Source organism: Sander vitreus, chromosome 15 (assembly GCF_031162955.1).
Source record: "Sander vitreus isolate 19-12246 chromosome 15, sanVit1, whole genome shotgun sequence".
NCBI lineage: Eukaryota > Metazoa > Chordata > Actinopteri > Perciformes > Percidae > Sander > Sander vitreus.
The window spans coordinates 23,866,075-23,885,012 of NC_135869.1; the positions used below are offsets into that span (position 1 = coordinate 23,866,075).

An 18,938-nucleotide genomic window follows, 5' to 3' on the forward strand; every position below is an offset into this window, starting at 1 on the left:
TGTGGAAAGGGTGCAAGAGGAGACTTGGCAAGCAAACACGATAAGCACCACAGAAATCTGGCAACCAGTTTGCGTGAAAGAGGCTTTGGAAGTGAGAAAATGACCCAGAGATGGGGAACCAATTGAAACATGAAAAGATAGTAGTAGATGTTGTGATTGAAAGAATATGATGACCAAGTGTGAATTGTCAAATAAAAGCTGGTAATCAAATGCCTCGGAGCCAATACTGTGGGCGTGCTTCCCTCTGTCTCTTCATAGGCCAAAATCTAATCGCAAAGGTCCTGCGTAATGTTTTTTTCTTTTCTGTTGCTAAAAGTTCATTGTTTGTTCATAAACCAGGAAAAACGAGACCAAATTCCTTGCTAGTTTTATTTAGACACAATCCTTTCATACGCTGCCTTGCAGTGTCTCTAATCTCCAACTGTTAGAAAAACTGAAATGTCCGATTTGGATTAACTCAGTTTTTGGTAATTTTAGCTAACCTTGTTGTCAACACGTTTAGAAAGTATTTCACAAGTCCTTATTCAATACTACACCGACTACATTAAAACGCTTTCACTAAAAGTTGGTATCGACAGCACTTAAATTCATTACCACAGCAATTGAATGGAGGCTACCACTGCAAGAATGCTGTTTTTAGGCTTCAACTAACAGTTATTTTCATTTCATTATTTTCATCATGTTGATTATTTTTTTGATTAATCGATTAGTTGTCTGTAACATGTCAGAAAATGGTAAAAATGTTGATCAGTATTTCCCAAAGTCCAAGATGACGTTCTTAAGGGTATGGTTTTGTCCACAACTCAGGATTATTAGTTTACTGTCAAAGAGGAGTGAAGAAACCAGAAAATATTCACATTTAATATGCTGGAATCAGAGAATTTGAACTCTTCTCTTAAAAAAATATTTAAACCCCATTATCAAAATAGTTGGCAACAAATCAATTAATTTTTGCAGCTTTTGCTGTTTTGAGTGTCAAAGATTGCTGGCAAATGCTGATAAATAAGGCGATGCATAGAGGGTTGCTGTAGCACTGAAAATCCAGGCACTCGCCATTACAACTAAATGAGTGTGTGTGCATTATGGCCATGAAAGTAAAATCGAAAGTGGTCTCTGGAGTCTAATTTTAGACATGACAGGTCTGCGCAGATTATCTGAGACATTTGTAATATATTCATGTTCAAACCAAATCTGAATCTTTTCAGCTGCCATCACCTACTCCTCTCACTCCCTCCCTCTTTTCACACTCAATTGCCCTCCATCTCTTCTCTCCTGCTGATGGTCGTCCTCTGCCTCCCTGAACCCTAGTTTATAGCTTTGGCATGCTTTTGAGTCCTGCTGTGGTGACAAAATGATGGCAGCTGTGTCCAGGCTCAGGCCTGGCACTGATCACATCCAGAACAGTTGGGCAGCTGAAGGTTGGAGGAAATTAAAAAAAATCTCAAAGCGTCTTTGAATGAGGGGAATTTTAACAACATCTGTTGTTTTATTGAATGTAGTACATTTTACTATGCTATAATTGTCTTGACAATGCTGATACGGCATCTTTTGCATAATGCTTGAGAAGTTTTTTTTTCTTCTCAAATTTAAGAATGTAAAAAAAACTCCAATCCTAACAGTACCCCCTGCCATGTTCGTCCTTTTCTCTCCAGGTCTGGAGCATCCTGGCTTAGACTCCCAGTATGAGCCTTCCCCCTGGTCCTCTGGCTCTCCCTGCAGCAGTGACGGCAACAGTAACTGGGGCAAAGTCCTAGTAGAAGGAAGCACCGACAAACCCAACCCCCCTTCTTCAACTAACTCTTCTGTCTGGCCTCCCTCCTCTTCTTCATTCTCTTGCTCCTCGTCTTCTTCCTCTTCTGGCTGCGGGTCAGGATCAGACCCTGAGTTGGCATCAGAATGCATGGACGCAGACTCTAGCTCCTCGATCGGCTCAGAGAAAAACCTTGCCGCTGTGACAACAGTGATGATGATGTCAGCAAATGCTTCTTCCTCTGTGTCTTCTACAGCTTCTTCTCCCTCCTCCTCTATGGTGACTTCTGCCATGATTGTCAGCGGTTCAGTGAATGGAGACAGCAACGGCAACAGTCATCAGGTAATTGGTGGAGGGATGGGAACCATCAGCGGTGCAAATAATGGAAATAATAACATCACCGGGTCCTCCCACTACTCCGTGGCTGGTTCCAGCAGTATTGGCAGCAATAACATGGGTAACCACAACAACAAGCCCGTCAATAACGGTAGTGTATGGGGCAGCAACATGATCCCCACCAGTGGAAGCACCCCCTGCATCAATGTAGGGTTAAACCCAAACACTTTAAACCCAAATGCCAACCATGGTGCCTGGTCGCAGAATCCAAGCCCAGTGTCCCAGGGCCAACGGCCTCCACAGGCTCAGGGGATGAGTTCCAAACTGGGTATAGCTCCCCAACAGGGCCCCATGCTGGGCTGGGGTGGCATGGCAGCTCCAAACAGCAGTATGATGGAAGACACTGAGGTGAATAATGGTACAGCAAGCAGCAATGTGTTAGGAAGCAGCAACAGTGGAAATGGTGGCCTACAACCTACCAACCTTAACACTGAATCCAATGGACCAAATAACACTATTATGATGAATACTACTACTACTACTACTAACGCCACAATGACCTCTAGTCCACCAAACTCTACCGCCTCACCCCAACTCAGCGGGGATTGTTCCTGGGGCTCTATTAGAGGAGGGAATGGGGGTCCGCTGGCCAATGGAAACCCCTCATCAGCCCCCCAGCACCCCCAAGGAGAGCTGGGGGGTTCTGGGTCTTTCGGTACGCCTTGGGGCGCAACTACCTACCCTGGAGATAAGGCCCCCCCAAATGCAGACACTGTGAACTCCCAAAACCCTGCCTTAATGCAGGCAGGGAACCCCCAGATCTCCTCTACTGCTGCTTACAAGAGTAATAATAACCACAATAACACTGGGGCCCCACGCTGGGACCAGGGGCCCACCAATAACCCAAACCAGACTCAGAGCAACTTGTCTTGGGGTATCAGCTCAAATCAAATCACAGGCTCTGTAGGCCAAACACCAGGAAATGGGAACCAAACTACGATGGGCGCTCCAGCAGGGTTACCTCGCCCCTGGGGGAGCAGCGCGTCGTCTTCTTCCTCGTCCTCATCGTCCTCTTCCACATCTAACAACAAGATGTCAAATGGAGAATGGGGAACAACAACTCCTGGTAACAACCATTCAGATGCTGGAAGTCATAAAGGAAACTCTGCCAACAATGGCTGGAAGAGCCTGGAGGATGACGCCATGGGCATGGGAGGTGGAGGGGGAGGAGGTGGAAGCCATGGCTTGGGGAGTGTCACTGGAGGCTGGGGTCGCACTGGAGGAAGTGAGGGAAGCGTAGAGAGCTCCGGAGGCCGATCCAGCTCAGACAGAGACGGCAGCCAGCCAAAAGGGGGAAATCGCAGAAAAGTCGTCCCTGCTGCAACCATACTACCAGCTGTGTTGCAGGCTGATGTGGACCCGAGGGTTCTGTCCAACACTGGATGGGGACAGACACCCATACGGCAGAACACCACCTGGGATGTCAATTCCCCTGCTAACAATCGGCTTCAGGTTCCCAATAGAGACGAAAGAAAGCAAAGCAGCGGAGGCTCCGGATGGGGCACAGCAACACCAGCAGCTCCCTCCCAGACCTCTGGAGGTAGGGCTTTAATGTGTATGAAACGTTTTTGTGTGAATGTATTTTAGTGATTTGAACAGAAAATATTACAATTTAGAACACATTTCAATTGCAGAACACAAAAGTAGGCTAAAGATCGATCTCCCTTTCATGTACTTGCAGGTTGGGGGGGTGGGCAGGGCAGCTCAGGCCCAGGTACTGGAGGTTCTGGCTGGGGAGAGCGGCCACCCTCTGGGTGGGACAGCAAAGTCCCAGCGAGCGGAGGAGGTGGGCAAAATGCCTGGAACGATGGATCCAGCTACAAGGGGAGCAACAACAACAGCAACACCTGGAGCAATAACATTAACAAAGATGACAGGTAATGTTGTATGTTTGGGAATTATAGAAATACTGATCATACCATGACAGATATATTGTTTGCAGTAAATTTTTTTCTGTAATTTTTATGTTATGCCTAACTGATGACCTTCATTTTTTTGTTTAGGTCCAATACGTGGACTAATGTGCCCAAACCGCATCAGGGCTGGGGTTCCAATGGTGGAAATGGAAGTGAAGGCTGGGGTAATGGTGGAGATGGTGCCAGAACAGGGGGCAACAACCACTGGGGGGAGCCCCAAAAAGGTGCCAGCTCAGTGGGCTGGGACAGCGACAGCGACCGGTCAGGCTCTGGATGTTGGAGTGAGCAAAGCCGAACCAACACCAGCAGCAGCAACACCTGGATAGGGAGCGGAGGATCAAATACTCCAGACCAGAGCACTCCGAACCCAGGCTCCAACTGGGGCGACTCAGTCCACAAACCCAATCCTCAGAGTAACAGCCAGGGCTGGGGTGAGCCAATGAAGAACAACCACGGAGCCCAGAACTGGGGCGAGCCAAATCCCAAGCCCTCCAACGAGTGGGGAAAAGGTCCAGAATCTAACATGTCCAAAGGCAATCCAGCCCTTAACAAGCCCACAGGTACTTATTAGGATTATTCATCCCATAAGAATCTGTCTAGAATGTTTTCCCCCTTTTGTCTGTGAGCAAGTACTTCTTAGTTGCATGCCGTTAACAAAATTTGACAATGTATAGCAAGGAAGTGGGAGGACATAAAATTGATGACTCACTATGTATTCTTCCATCAGGCTGGCTGGGAGGCCCCATGCCCACTGCAGGTCAGAAAGAGGACGTAGCAACTGGGTGGGAAGAGCCTTCTCCAGAGTCTGTTCGTCGGAGGATGGAGATCGATGATGGGACAGCAGCTTGGGGAGACCCTGGTAAACACTCAGCCCACTATGAATTTCTTCAAAAAGAGCTGTGCAAAGCCTGAAGAAAATCATATGAAAGTCCAGTCTTTTCATTTTCAGCCTCAATATGTAATTAAACTTTCTTCGTAGGTAAATACAGCGGTGGATCTGTCAACATGTGGAACAGGACTGCCCAATCAGACCAGGAGGCTGTAGGCCCATCCACTCAGCACCAGTCCCACCCAGCACGCAGCTCGATGCATCCCCCTCCTCAGCCCGTGCAGCCTCATACCCAGGACAAAAGCAGTAGTTCTGGTAAGTTGGAATATGTATGCACGCACACACCTGTATGTTAGAAAAGAGTAGACAGATGCCGAGACGAATGATAATTAACAGCCAAATTATTTGGCTGGTTTTTTTTTTTAAAGAAATATATGCTTTACATAGGCTCAATAAGTAATGAATAAACCAAACTTAAACACCCCAGTTTCAATAGTTGCCAGACTATCTTTCACACAGCTTTGACTATGAAAACACAAATGGACAGGAGTACAAAAAAATGTGCATGTACATTCATGTAAAAAGATGACTATTTTAACATTGTTGAGTGAAACTTTATACTGTTGGCCCGGATAGATTAAGCAGCCAGGTTACCAGATATCTTACTTACATGTTCCAGATGTTTTTAGCCTGCAGGGCTTTCTTTCATCGTTACACTCTTAAATGACAATGTGTCAATCGATGCCTTAGTTCTGCAGAATCTCAAATGGACAGTTCTGACAATATGTACAGACTGGGTGGATTAGCATGCAGATAACATTAACATGTTTTTTGTTTAGTTTGATATTGAGGTTCATATACAAATGGGACATGTGCCAGTATCTAAAATGGTGCGAGCATGTAAGCGCACGCCTTCTGGTGCAGTCTGTAAGCCTTGAATGGATAAAAAGATGCAAGTCCTTCCCACACTCTTTGAAATAGATGAAATAAGGTCTTAAAAGGATTTAGACAGTATAAACGCAAAAGTGTGGATGCACACACATTCACAAATGTATTCAAAAGCATACACAATTTGTACAGAAGCATTGAGAGAAAACAAACACGTACAGCTATTCTCCCCCATCTCCCTACGGTGTTGTCTATGTTGAGGGCTTTTTGTAAAGCCAGTTGAGTCATCCCTTTGGAATGCTAAGAGCATCGATTTTTCTCTTCTCTCCTTCGCCTTTTTTCCCTACTCCTTTTCTCTCTCGTCCGCCAATTCTGCTTGCTGTAGAAAAACTGGCTTTTGTTGGGTTTGAGAATAAGAGAGCGAGAGAGACCATGAGTGGTAGAGGAGGAGGTCTGGTGACCTAGTAATAGGAATGGGTCCAATGTAAGATGAGAAAACTAAAACGAGTAAGGCAGCTATTCTGTAAAAGTGGGCTGAGAAGGGGAGAAGAGGAAAGGGTAGTTGGGGTTATTCAGGGTTGCTGTCTAGTGAGCTAACTACTGAGCAGCAAAGTGGATGGCTGTGAAGGGTGGGGCAGATTAGCCAGCTACTGATTTTGATTCATTTTAGTTGATTTTTTTTAAATAATAATTTGAGAGAAAATTATGTGAGTGAAAGGTCGTCAATACAATAGATGTTCATAGATGTGTAACTAAACGTACACATTTAAACAATTTTAAAAACAAAACGGAACATTGGACTTGAATGTTGATTCTGTCTTAGAAGGAATATATTTTTTAGTCTTAAAATCCATACCTTGTCAGACACCTTAATAAACATATGCACACAAATATTGTGTTTGTCATCCCCTTTTATTAGATCAACTGATGCACCTACATAAGCAGAGCAATAGATGCAGGCTAGGGTTACAGCTTGTCAATTGGTGTGTTTGCATCTGTGCAAATGCACACGCACCCATTTGTGTGTGAGTGTATAGCCAATGTGTACATCTGCCTTATACCATGCATGTATGTGCCGATTTGTGTATATGCATCTACCTCTGCATGTCTGTTCAGTTGTGTGTGGATGTTTCTTTGTGTTATGTGCAAGTACTTGTGTGCAAGAACGCCCAGTCACATGAGGGACACTGGAGCCTGAGGCCACCCCGTGATCTGTCCTATTTTTAAGAGGTATCCCTGGCATCTCCCCAAACGCCTCCTGTGGAGGGAGAAAGTAGCAGGTCTGGGTGGTCAGCTGTAATGGGAGCCTTTTGAACTCATACTTGCACTCACATTTGAGGGTACATAGGGTCCCGTGCACTCATCTACTCACCTACAAGAGTTAAAGTAAACAACACTTACATAAGCAAGTTAACGCGGGGTTCCCCAGGGCAATGAGCAGGGCTCTCTCCAAGCCTGATATGGCTACTCCAAATGAGGGATGCAGCGGTTAACCGATTTCACTATTAACCGCGCTTTAAAACGTTACGGTTAATTAATCATTAAGGCTCCCACTACACCAAGTGATAACTGACTGCAAGTTATGTGTAGCAGTGTGTGCAGTTCTTATTAAACCTCCTTGACAACATAAATGCTTGTGTTTGGGCTCACGCGCTACACACATGAAATCAGACGCCGGTCAGGTCACCGCGAGTATTGACTGTCAGAGTGACAGTGGCTCTCCGTGGTGGGATAACTTACTGCTGCAATTTTTTTATGTAACATAAAGTTAGCGAACACCAGGAAAACGCAGAGCCAGCCCCTGAACTCAGAACAGCTACAGCGGGGAATTCAACCCAAGTTGGTAAGTGTTTGTTAGCTTGTTAACATTACCAGTTAGCTAACGTTAGCCTGTTTAATGTTAACGGTAACGTTACAGTTAACAGCTAACAAGTCAGAAGCTGACGTTTGCATTTACAGTGAGCGAGCTGACAGTCATGTCACTGACGTACCACTTAACGTTGCTTAGTTACTCCTCTTCATCTCCTATATAAGGCTGCAAAGAGATCTCTCCATCACATATATTCCTTGGCAACATGCTGCGCATCTCCCTGTGACAGGTGCATCTTGTCTAGCAGCTCCTTCAACTTTAGACACCAGCTAGTAGGGCCGTTTCTACCCCAAAAAGGGGCAATTTCTTCTTAAGGACAGCACTGTCTTTGTTTTTGGTGTGACTGATTCACCTCTAGTCTCTAATCTTTTCAGATGAATTTAAATAAAAATGTTGATGATTGATCATATAATCATTTTCAAAACTGTTACTGTTATTTCTGTTTCAAAAGGCAGCAATAAATAACTCCTTCAAATCTAAAGTGTTCTTGTAATTTCATACATTAGCAGTGAAATTAATGTGATAATCGTGAAACCGTGATTATTTTTCAGACTAATCGTACCAACAAAATTTATAATCGTTGCATCCCTTCTCCAAATGGAGAGAGCTGTGATACCGGGACGAAAATAAACAAATAGGGTTAGACACATTTACAAGATAATTTCGTGTGAGGACATGCAGTGGAATAGGTCAATGGGAATGTTGTCATATTGTTTCTGCAGGCTGAATGTTGTGTGTTTACAATTTAAGGGAGAGTGACCATGGTGACTTAATGCACCTCTCTAAAATGTCTCTTTGTGGCCAAAGATAAAGATTTAGATATTCCAGACTGAGCAAATGTAAAGGAACGGAGAGTGTTGATAAATAAATGGTTTTAGCTCTCCTTTCTGTGTATTTTTGAGCTTCAGGGCTTCCAATTAGTCTTAAAATAATGATATCATTATTTTAAGAAGATTAAATGAATGCAAAAAAAACACAATTGGTTCAAGACAACACCACAGAAAGTATATCCTCATTCTAATGTGTACCTCACTTTTTTCCTCTAGTTTGGGGTGAGACTTACCCCCAGAAGAAGGAGTCCTCAACCTGGGAACCTACCCCCACCCCACCTGTGAAAGTGGACAACGGGACGTCTGCCTGGGGGAAGCCCATGGAAGCCAGTACCACCTGGGAAGAACCCAGCAGGGATAACAGAGACTCTGGGCCTGGATGGGGCGGCCAGCATAAGTCTGGTAGGCGCACATGACTATTCAACAAAAACCTGTGTCTGAAGAGTATGTTTAGGTTGAAACTGATCTTGAACTCTGACTTTTTTGCAAAGTGGCAGGAGAGAGAACATACTTGGAGGAAGTGCATTAAATGAACAATATAACTGTACACAATCACTTGTTGGTATTCAGTTTCTTCCTTTGTCTTTACCTTCTTTGTAGCTCCAGGTCCCAAGCCCATGGAGACATGGGGTGGTGAGGAGGCGGCCATGGGCAATAGCTGGGACCAGGAAGAGGAGGTGGAGATTGGCATGTGGAGCAACAGCCAACAGGACAACAGGTCCCACGACCAAAACACCTGGAACTACAAACATAAAGGCTCCAACAAGGTTTGTTCACCTTGCCTTTGGGCATTTGTTCAACATGAAAACATTGATCCCTGCTCTCACCTGACATTAAAGCAAAGCACATCATGGGTTAACTTTTGGAGTTATTTAGCCGCTTGTGTTTTCAACAGATTAGAACTTTTTTTTTTTTCCTGCAGAAGCACTTCCAAAGCAACCCTGCTAATACAAGTGTCTCCAGTTAATAATTCTTCTGTCTGCTATGTTTCAGATAACCAAACCAGTCAACAAACAGGATGAACCCTGGATGAAACCCTTCATCAACCAGTTCAACAGCATGAACTTCTCTGTAAGTACTATTTCTCATTGTTTTGCTGTTGCTCTCTATCACTGTAAAATCCAGTATCTTTAAATGGTTGTGTGGCAGCCATACAGTTCATGCATCCAACGTTGTTCATGTGCAGCGATGTGATTCATTTGCATTTTCTTCACGGTTTAGTTTTTCAAATGTTTTAATACTTTATTCACTAATGATGAATAAATGCAATATTTATGCTTTTTTGTCTGTATAATCCCATTTTCTCATCTTTCCCCTTGCAGCGAGACTCTCCTGACGACTCCATGAAGACAGGAACAGGGATGGTGCAGGACAAGCGCATGGACATGGGCAGTATGGGAGACTATAATGGAGTAATGGGCAAGAACCCAGGCTCTCGACACCAGCTTCACAAGGAGTCTGCCATGGATCGCAGCCCTTACTATGACAAGGTATGCTGGAAAAAAGTTTCCCTGGTATACTATGGGGGGACAAGTAAAGGACAGATCACAGCAAGACATCTTGAGAATACAGAAAGTCAGCAACCGCGTTTTACCAAGCCGAAATACAGCACCGGCACTTAATGCATGGTTATTATACACACACTACTGTGCCAAGACATTACTAGATAAAGGTTTGGTCAAGCCATTGTGGTGATCATGAGGAAGTAGGTGTGGAGTGGAAGAGTCTCTTGTGTCATCTGCTTTAAATCTGCCTGGGTAGTGCTTTCTCAGCCCTGTTGTGCCCCACAGTGGCTGTTCTAACACACTGCATTTGACGTGTGGACTATTAAAAGGGATGTTTCATTTGATCCTTGCTGTTTGCATGATGTATCTCATCATTATGAATTATTGGTTAGGCCGTGTCACTTATGAGCAACAAAAGCCAATTAAATATGCACACTTAAATGCTTCATTGCAATAACGAGTAGTTTTGCAAGTGATTTGTAATTTTGCAATACTGATAAACTCCCTTGTGTGGTTGTATACAAAGCTATGGGTTTGTTTGGCTTTACTTCTTTTCCTTCATTTAACGCTGCTTGTCTCTTATCTTTGTTTATATCTTTCTGACTTCAATCTTCTGGTGCCACCTTCTCTTTTTCAACTCCTTCCTCTCTCCCCATCACTTACTTCTCTCCCACTCATCTTATTTTACTCGTGTTCTATCATGTGTTCCCACACTCTCTCCCCTGTTGTTTCCTCTGTCCTCGCATCACTTGCTCTTTCCTTCTGCAAAATTAACTCTTCCTTCTTTTCTCCTTCTCTCTCTGCACTTTTGTGGCTGCTGATGTGCTTCCTGTCCCTCTGTGCTTGCCATCCATCTGCTCTGTACCTGGCCTTGCTTCTGCAGCTGTCAGTTTCCCCCTCTGCTTACAATAACCCAGCTTCTGATGAGCTCTCCTCCAGTCAAAGCATGAGCTTTCCCCCTTCCAATTCCGCTCAGCCTAACCCCTGTCTCGACTCTGGGCTGTCTCCTGCCCACTCTATTCCTGGGGGCGCTCGGCAGGTGAGTGTGATAGGATGAAGAGGATGTTGTCATTAAGTGTTGCTGATGGAGCGGCTAATTGTGTTACTTTTAAGCCTACACTAGTTCTGTGCCGAGCACCCATAGCGCTCTCCTTCTTTTTAACAACTTTCTCGTTCTGTTGCTATTTTAGCAGTTACTTTAGCGATGGCTTCTCTCTCTCCCTCTCCTGCTCTGTTGATCGGCTAGTCGGCTCCTTTTAGCTATCCCCACAGGTGTCCAAAAGAAGCATCACCTATCAGGTGTCAGATTGATAGAAAAGAGATGGCAAATGGATTTGTAATTTAAGGATATAAATTCACTCGTCACTTATGCTGATTAACGGCGCTCAGCAGAATTGCCGCTCCACCAGATACATCTCTAAATGCACAGTAGGAGACAGATTCTAAAATTCTTTTATAACATCTTAGCTCTGAAAGTACGTTAGTCAAACACGCTTTTATGTTGGCGTAGGAAAGAACAAGTGTTTGTTTTTGCCTTTGAGTTTCCTTTTATAAGCCTAAGATCACAAAGACACTAAGAGTGTTTATGATGGTCTCTGTCCTGTCCCATTATTACAAAGCCACATTTTTTTAGGTTGTTGCAAGTTGTTTGACCATTTGTTTGTGTGTGTTTGTCTTCCCTGCTCAGAATGTAAACCCTATGATGGGCGTCAGCAGTGTAGCACAGGGCCGAGGCGGCCCCCAGTCCCAGGTCCCCCCCCAACCCAACCTCCGTAACCAAGTGCCTCCACCCATTCTGCCCTCTCAGGTAAAACACACACATACAACACTGTTGTTGATTCTTCATTTCATTCAGGTGCCATTGCATCCACTGCTTACTATGTTGTAATGTTGTTATGGGTGTAAGAGTTGAGGAGCTACTTTTTCCACAAAAAACTATCAACTTTTTACTCAATTTGATCAATGATTTTACCCGCCCTTTTTTTCTCCCACACTCATCCATTGTTTGATTTGTGACCTATAATTAATAGGAAAATGTGAACAACCTGACCCCAAACTAAAACCCAAATCTTGTTTGTGTTCAGGTGCCTCCATCCCTGTTGAAGTACCCAGGAGGTAACGGAGGTCTGAACCCTCTGTTTGGCCCTCAGCAGGTGGCTGTACTCAACCAACTCTCCCAGCTCAACCAGCTGTCGCAGCTTAACCAGATCAACCAGTTACAGGTAGAGTGATGGGAACATGCAATTGAACACACATACATGTTTTATCTGCACTCAAATACATATAGTGGTAACCCTTGTACAATGTCAGACTGGCAACTAACTCTGTCAATCTGCCTACAAATGTATTTGAAGTATACAGCAGTATGCAGTAAATGTTTTGCAAAACTCTAATCTCAGAAATGCGAAAATCTCAGAAATCTGCTTTTATTTACATTTTTCTTCGTGTCTGTCTGCAGCGTCTTCTCCTCCAGCAGCAGCAACAGCAACAGCAGAAGGCTCAGAGCCAGAGAGCCATGCCTGTGGGACGACCGACTGAACAGGTGTGTGTCTAAAAATCCCTCTGAATCCTGCTTCATTACACCCAAAATTTAAGTTTTTATTTCATGAAATAGAAGTGTCTCCGTGGTGCTGCCACATTGATTGGTTTCTCTAACCTCCTACCTCCTGTCCTTAGACACGTCCTATTGGTTCGTCTCCATCAATGATGCCGCCGCCACGGCACCTGGACCCCTCCCTGCTGAAACATGCCCCACCACACAAACCGTACCTGGACAACTACTTGTCCCACAATACCCCTGAGATGCAGAAGGATGCTGCTGCTCTTGGATCCTTCAACTTCCCTTTAAGTATGTTAGCTGCTATTAGAGTTTAAATAAAAAATAAATAAAAAAGTAAATCCGTATATTCCCCCCCATTTTAAAGACTATACATTTAGCTGTGGATATTTGCCTGTAAGATTTAAATATGTTAATTACCCTTTTAGTTTTGACTATTTCTGTTGAATATCTTCATAAATTTTAATTTAGAGTGAATGAATTTCTTCTCTTCCTTCATCCCTCTCATCAGGCTTGAACTCTAACCTGAATGTACCCCTGGACATGGGTGGTGGTTGTAGTGGTGGCGGAGCTGTGAGCTACAAAGAGCCGCCCCAGTCCAGACTGAAGAAACTTTGGGCTACTGACCCTCTGGAGCAGAACAGCAAAACTGGTACAGAATAACCTTTCTTTGTTTGTTTGTGACAGTACATGCTGTAGCATCAGATTGGCCTGTTGATATTAAAAGTGCCATCAGAGTTGTTAAGTGATTGTCTATCTAGGAGAGGAGGTCAAAACAAAATGTCATGCTCTGATGGGACCATGGTGTAGAACCAAACCAATAAATTTTAGTCTGTGCGATTGTATCCTTGAGTTTGTGTGTGTTTGTCCCACAGGTGCTATGTCGTCTGGGCTGCGTCTGGAAGACTCTCCCTTCTATGACTTCCTCTCTCCTGGCCCATCTCCCCTGAGTCCCCCCGGCCAATCAATGGGCTCGGTGGGCGATGGCTGGCCGCCCCGTGCCAACTCCCCCCCGCCCCATGGAAACACTGTCACCTGGCCCCCAGGTACACAAGCTTTCACATGCACACACAAAGAAAATGTTTGCATTGAAAACTGCTAATCGCTGTCTGTGTGTCTGCAGAGTTCCGGCCCGGGGAGCCTTGGAAAGGTTACCCCAACATTGACCCTGAGACTGACCCTTATGTGACCCCCGGCAGTGTCATCAACAACCTCTCCATCAACACCGTCCGTGACACAGACCACCTCAGGGACAGGAACAACGGTAGCTCACACACACACATGGCCAGACATAAACGCAAACTAGGATTGCTAGTTGTTTTGAGTTCCATTTTAAATTCCAATCTTTTATCTCTTTTTATTAGCAATGAACAGTGTGTAAAACCTTTAGGAAGTATGGGCTTCGTTTAAAACAACTGTCTGTTTTATGGTTTGAAATGACAGCAGTCACTGACAGATTTTAGCAATCTCATATCATATGGTTTCTTAGAGAAAGAAGCACCACTCTACCATGAAGATGGCTGTCTTTTTGTGAGCCTCATTAGCTTGTATTAATAGACGGTGATTTGTCTCTAGTTTTTAAATGGAATTGTAAGCCACACCTGTAGTAATGGTTCAGATTAACATAATTTTAGTCAACATTACATCTGTTGTGCTACATGTATCTCATCCATTGTAGCTTCAGGTGGTCAACATTATGTGGTCCATGATTTAGATTTGCCTTCAGAGCCAACAAAAAGAGTTCAGTTGAGTTTTAGTACCTAAATATCAAGTTATTTATTTTTGTTACAAAAAATGTTGAAAGCTAAACCTGAATAGATTTAATAAGATATTTGAAAGGATTCATGTTTGATGAGCAGATATGATGCTAGATTCAGATTTGATCAAATGCTAACCCTAACCCTTCTCTCTCTGTTTTCTAGGGCCATCCTCATCACTAAACACCACGATGCCTTCTAACAGTGCCTGGTCATCCATTCGTGCCTCCAGCCACAGCGGTTCCCTCACCAGTACAGCACAAAGCACTTCAGGTATGCTCCATCTTTGAGCCATACAATCTTTAACAATGTTGGATAGAAAGAAAAAAAACCCAATCTGTTAGTAGAATCCAAAGTTTGAGAGATCAGTTAGGAAGTTAGACACTTTTGTCTATATGCAACAAAAACGTTTCACTTTGCTCTCGTCTCTCCTTGCAGCCAGACCCAGTGAGTCAAAGTGGTCTCCTGGCGGCGGTTCTGTGTCCAACTCCTCCCTGGCCCATGAGCTGTGGAAGGTCCCCCTGCCTCCCAAGGCGCTGTCTGTGGCAGCCCCATCCAGACCACCACCTGGCCTCACCAGCCAGAAGCCCAGCGCTGCCCCATCCGGTTGGGACAGCTCTGCCCTGAGGCTGGGGTGGGGCTCCTCTGAATCCAGATACACACCTGGTGAGAGCAGAGAAAGACACACACATACTATACGTTATAAGTGGCTGTGTGGAGGAAGAAACCATCAATTTGTGTCACAAATAACTAATCATGAACTCTTCAGTATGGGTGAACTACAATAAAGGCAAACTCATTTTGGTCAATAACTCACTAAGTATACATTCAAACACATTACATGTGGTAGGTGAATATGAGTGGGATATGTAAGAACTGTAACTGACAATGATTTCATACTACATGGCTTGAGGACACCTCTAACCTTTTACCTTTCCACTTGTTTTGGCAGGTTCCAGTTGGAGTGACAGCAGCAGCTCAGGGAGAACCCAATGGCTTGTTCTGAAAAATCTCACACCTCAGGTACTCGCATGTACTTAAATGTAACTTTTAATCCGTGTTTTTTTTAATTTATTTTTTATTGTCATCCTATATAGAGTTGCAAAGTGGGAGGGGTCACTGGTTCTGGCGGTGTTTATCCTTATTCTGTATTCCCATTTAATTTTTTTACTTTAAACCATATCCTCAGTCATTGCGATTACATGCACAGCAGTAACAACTGGTGAATAACCGGGTTATGCAGGTTCTCCCTGTATACATGAGCGGGGAAGAATGGGAAGATGACAGGAGTAACTCTACCTCTGGTACAGTAGGTGGCACTCTGTCTTTTTCTTCCGGTTGACCTATGTCAAAATTACACCGACGGGCCACTAAATTAGTAAAATTTAACAACTTCATGTTTCATTCACACACTCTTCTCACAGCGTAGGAAAGCACAGTGCTCTCCCCAGATGACTGACAACTTGTTGGGCTCATTATACCTAACCAGTGTAGGGTGGAATTAGCAAACTAACTTCGTTAGCTAACTAGCGTTAGCCAGCGGGAGCAGCTCGGTCCCTCCACTTTTTTGCTGAGACACAGCGTTGACTGCCCTGGAGATGGACATTCGGTTAAGCCATTTCCCGATGTCTGTTGCTGCCCCGGCGGGGAGTAAAAATGATGGACCCCCAGGCTATTTGCTGCCGATGGCCCCGGTGATTCGGCCAACGTTGTTTTGTTGTATGGTGTCATAGCAACGACTACGATTCACAGCGCTGAAGGATTATTTCCGGTTCAAAAACCACTCCAGGGGAGAGTGGAGGGGCAGTTGGAGCATGCACAGACACTTAACCCAACCATAATCCGGTTAAGGTGTATACATGGAGGAATACCCCGGTTACTGAAGGAGTTCTCTAGGTCTGTTAACTAGGTTATGAGAACTCCGATTTTAACCGGGCATTTAATTGGGGTATTGCCTTTACCTGAATAGAATTGTTTTTTTTAAACTACATGTAAACACACTGAATGTTACTTAACATAGAAACATGGGAAAACATTTTTGCGTTGCAGTTGAGAACAAAACGATATCTGTCAGCAGTTGCTTAACAACTGTCCCGGTTTTCACGTCTGTGTGTTTGTTTTGGTCTGTCTCACAGATTGACGGCTCTACCCTGAGGACCTTGTGCATGCAGCACGGCCCTCTGATCACATTCCACCTCAACCTGCCACACGGTAACGCCGTGGTATGCTACAGCTCCAAGGATGAGGCCGCGAAGGCCCAGAAGAGCCTGCACATGTAAGGACATCTGGCACATACACACTCTACTTCTAATTATTGAATGATTTACAGTAACCGTGCATGTCAAATAGGGCTGTAACGATAACACCAAACACACGATTCGGTTCTTTTCACGAAGAGGAAAAGTGCTTTGGTGCCTACTATAAAGGTGCTGGTTGACAAGTAGCTAATGCCAGCTAGCACACCCCTGTCTGTCTGCCTCACTCTGCCGGCGCTGCAAGGCTTCAGTCAGGATGAGGGCTGACAACAGCCCCAGGGACAGATCCACAGTCAGCCCCCCAGCCAGCCAGCCAGCCAGCCAGCTAGCAGCTAGCCAGCAATCCAAACCCGGTCAGCACTTAACTCCGGTGCTAAGGACGCTAACAGCAGTTTACTGAACTGTCGGGAAACAGACCCATGCCCGCACCCGAGTCAGAACAGCGGCCATTCATAACGTTACACCTCCGTTAGCGTTACCGGTTAGCGTGGATCTGGACGGGAAGGATAACACTGGGAGTTGGAAGGGGTGTGTCGCGATTCTGCCTTCTCATTCCGCGACACAGGTTCGTGGATCTGAGTGTCGCGATTTCTGTTTCATATCGCATTTCGTTACAGCCCTAATGTCAAAGTGTTCTCTGATTTACTATTGTAGAGTCCAGCCACAAGATGTTTTGGAGCACCAGACACACTTACACGCTGTGTCTCACTTGTTGTCTCTCTGCAGGTGTGTTTTGGGGAACACTACTATTCTGGCTGAGTTTGCCAGCGAGGAGGAAATCAATCGTTTCTTTGCACAAGGGCAGTCATTGGCCACTCCTTCCTCTGGCTGGCAGGCCATTGGCTCCTCTCAGAGCAGAATGGATCAGTCTCACCCCTTTCCCAGCCGCGCTCCTGAACCTAACCAGTGGAACAGCAGCGATCTCCGCAGCTCCTCACTCTGGGGCGGGCCCAACTATTCCAGTAGCCTGTGGGGGAGCCCCAGTGGCACCGAGGCGGGGAGGATCAGCAGCCCTTCTCCAATGAGCTCCTTCCTCCCGGTGGATCACCTGACAGGGGGTGGGGACTCCATGTGAACCGCCTGCCAATCAAACAGGTTGGGGGAAGGGTCAGTAGAGAATTATCAATAATCAGCAGAAGAAAATGAAAAAAAAAAAGTAGTTATAAACGCAATGGCACTAGTCGGACTCTTTCTCACTTACAAGATATAAAACAAAACGGGGTCTCCCCTGTGGAAAACAAGTTACGTTTCTCTCTGCACATATGTCCACTTTGTTTTAGCCCAAAAACATATCAGTCGGAATACTTGAATCATGCAGGCCAATTCTATAATGTGAACGGATGGATATTTGCTTCCAGGTAGTGCTCTTTCAGACCGAAAAAAGCTTCAATCAAGCTCATTATTATATATATATATATATTTTTTGTTTTGTTTCATTCGTCATGTTTATTTGAATTCCAATTATTTTCATTTTTAACGTTTTCTTTTAGTTTTTTTTTTTTTTTGCATTTGTTTGCTGACAATGTTGGAGTATGAGCTTTTTTAACTTTGCACTGAATGTGGTTTTTCTCAGTATATATAATCTGCAATATAGAGGGAGCAGCCAGTTTTTCCAGTGTAGCTGTTTACTCATTGAGGTCCTTACCGTATGTGTGTATGCGTGTGCACGCGCACGTATTTGTGTGTGTATGTGACTGCGTGTGTAAATGAGTATGTGTGCGCTCCTCTCTGCCTTGGCACGCCTACCTTACTGCGTTGTCGTGGAGTTCAAGATCAACAGATAGTTAAAGAAAAGAAAAAAGCTGACTTAGGAGGATTATCTGGTGATAGTAAGAGTGACATTAAAAAGTATTGCACCAATTTTGTTTTAAAACTAAAGAACGTTGAGCTCTGCAGTGCAAAGGACTGTAGCCGCAGCTGGGACTAGCAAGCCCCGCCCGCCCTAATGTAGGGGGCGGGGCCTATCTAGCAAGCCCTCCCACTAGCCCCCTAGTGGGCAGGGGGGAAACAGCACTTTCAGAATAGGCTTTCAATGTTTTGGAGGTGCCACACTGCAACCTCTTGTTTACAAGACTTAGGAGGCGGAACGTGTGTTCATTCTTCATTTTAAAGAGAAGATCGAATAAAATTATAAAATACTCACAAAAAAAAAACTATAATAAAAAAACTATAATAAAAAAAAACTATAATTAAAAACTTAAAAAAATTTACAAAACAAATGAAAAACTACAAAAAATTTAAACTCTTATTGAGGATGAAGACGATGCTTTGTAACTCTGGGAATTCGGATCAGTGTTTTTGGCCATGGCGTTGGTTATTTGAACTATTCCTCTTTGTCTGCTAAATAACCAGCAATGGTTCTCAGGAAATCAAGCCAGTTTTCCC

The 18,938-nt window shown here is 44.5% G+C and overlaps 1 protein-coding gene across 1 annotated transcript in view; it reads left to right on the forward strand.

The window, feature by feature from the left end:
• The window catches only part of LOC144530354 (trinucleotide repeat-containing gene 6A protein-like), a 35,491-nt gene extending 16,755 nt beyond the window's left edge, over positions 1-18,736 (forward strand). The window contains exons 6-26 of the mRNA XM_078269893.1: positions 1,653-3,686; positions 3,828-4,023; positions 4,150-4,622; positions 4,790-4,921; positions 5,042-5,206; positions 8,696-8,881; positions 9,080-9,246; positions 9,473-9,550; positions 9,802-9,969; positions 11,672-11,791; positions 12,069-12,206; positions 12,443-12,526; positions 12,661-12,832; positions 13,053-13,193; positions 13,417-13,587; positions 13,665-13,805; positions 14,464-14,571; positions 14,737-14,964; positions 15,251-15,321; positions 16,434-16,573; positions 17,280-18,736. Of these exons, the coding sequence (XP_078126019.1) occupies positions 1,653-3,686; positions 3,828-4,023; positions 4,150-4,622; positions 4,790-4,921; positions 5,042-5,206; positions 8,696-8,881; positions 9,080-9,246; positions 9,473-9,550; positions 9,802-9,969; positions 11,672-11,791; positions 12,069-12,206; positions 12,443-12,526; positions 12,661-12,832; positions 13,053-13,193; positions 13,417-13,587; positions 13,665-13,805; positions 14,464-14,571; positions 14,737-14,964; positions 15,251-15,321; positions 16,434-16,573; positions 17,280-17,628 (5,462 nt within the window). The 3' untranslated portion in view covers positions 17,629-18,736. The remainder of the gene's footprint in view (positions 1-1,652; positions 3,687-3,827; positions 4,024-4,149; positions 4,623-4,789; positions 4,922-5,041; positions 5,207-8,695; positions 8,882-9,079; positions 9,247-9,472; positions 9,551-9,801; positions 9,970-11,671; positions 11,792-12,068; positions 12,207-12,442; positions 12,527-12,660; positions 12,833-13,052; positions 13,194-13,416; positions 13,588-13,664; positions 13,806-14,463; positions 14,572-14,736; positions 14,965-15,250; positions 15,322-16,433; positions 16,574-17,279) is intronic.
• Positions 18,737-18,938: the final 202 nt, after the last annotated feature.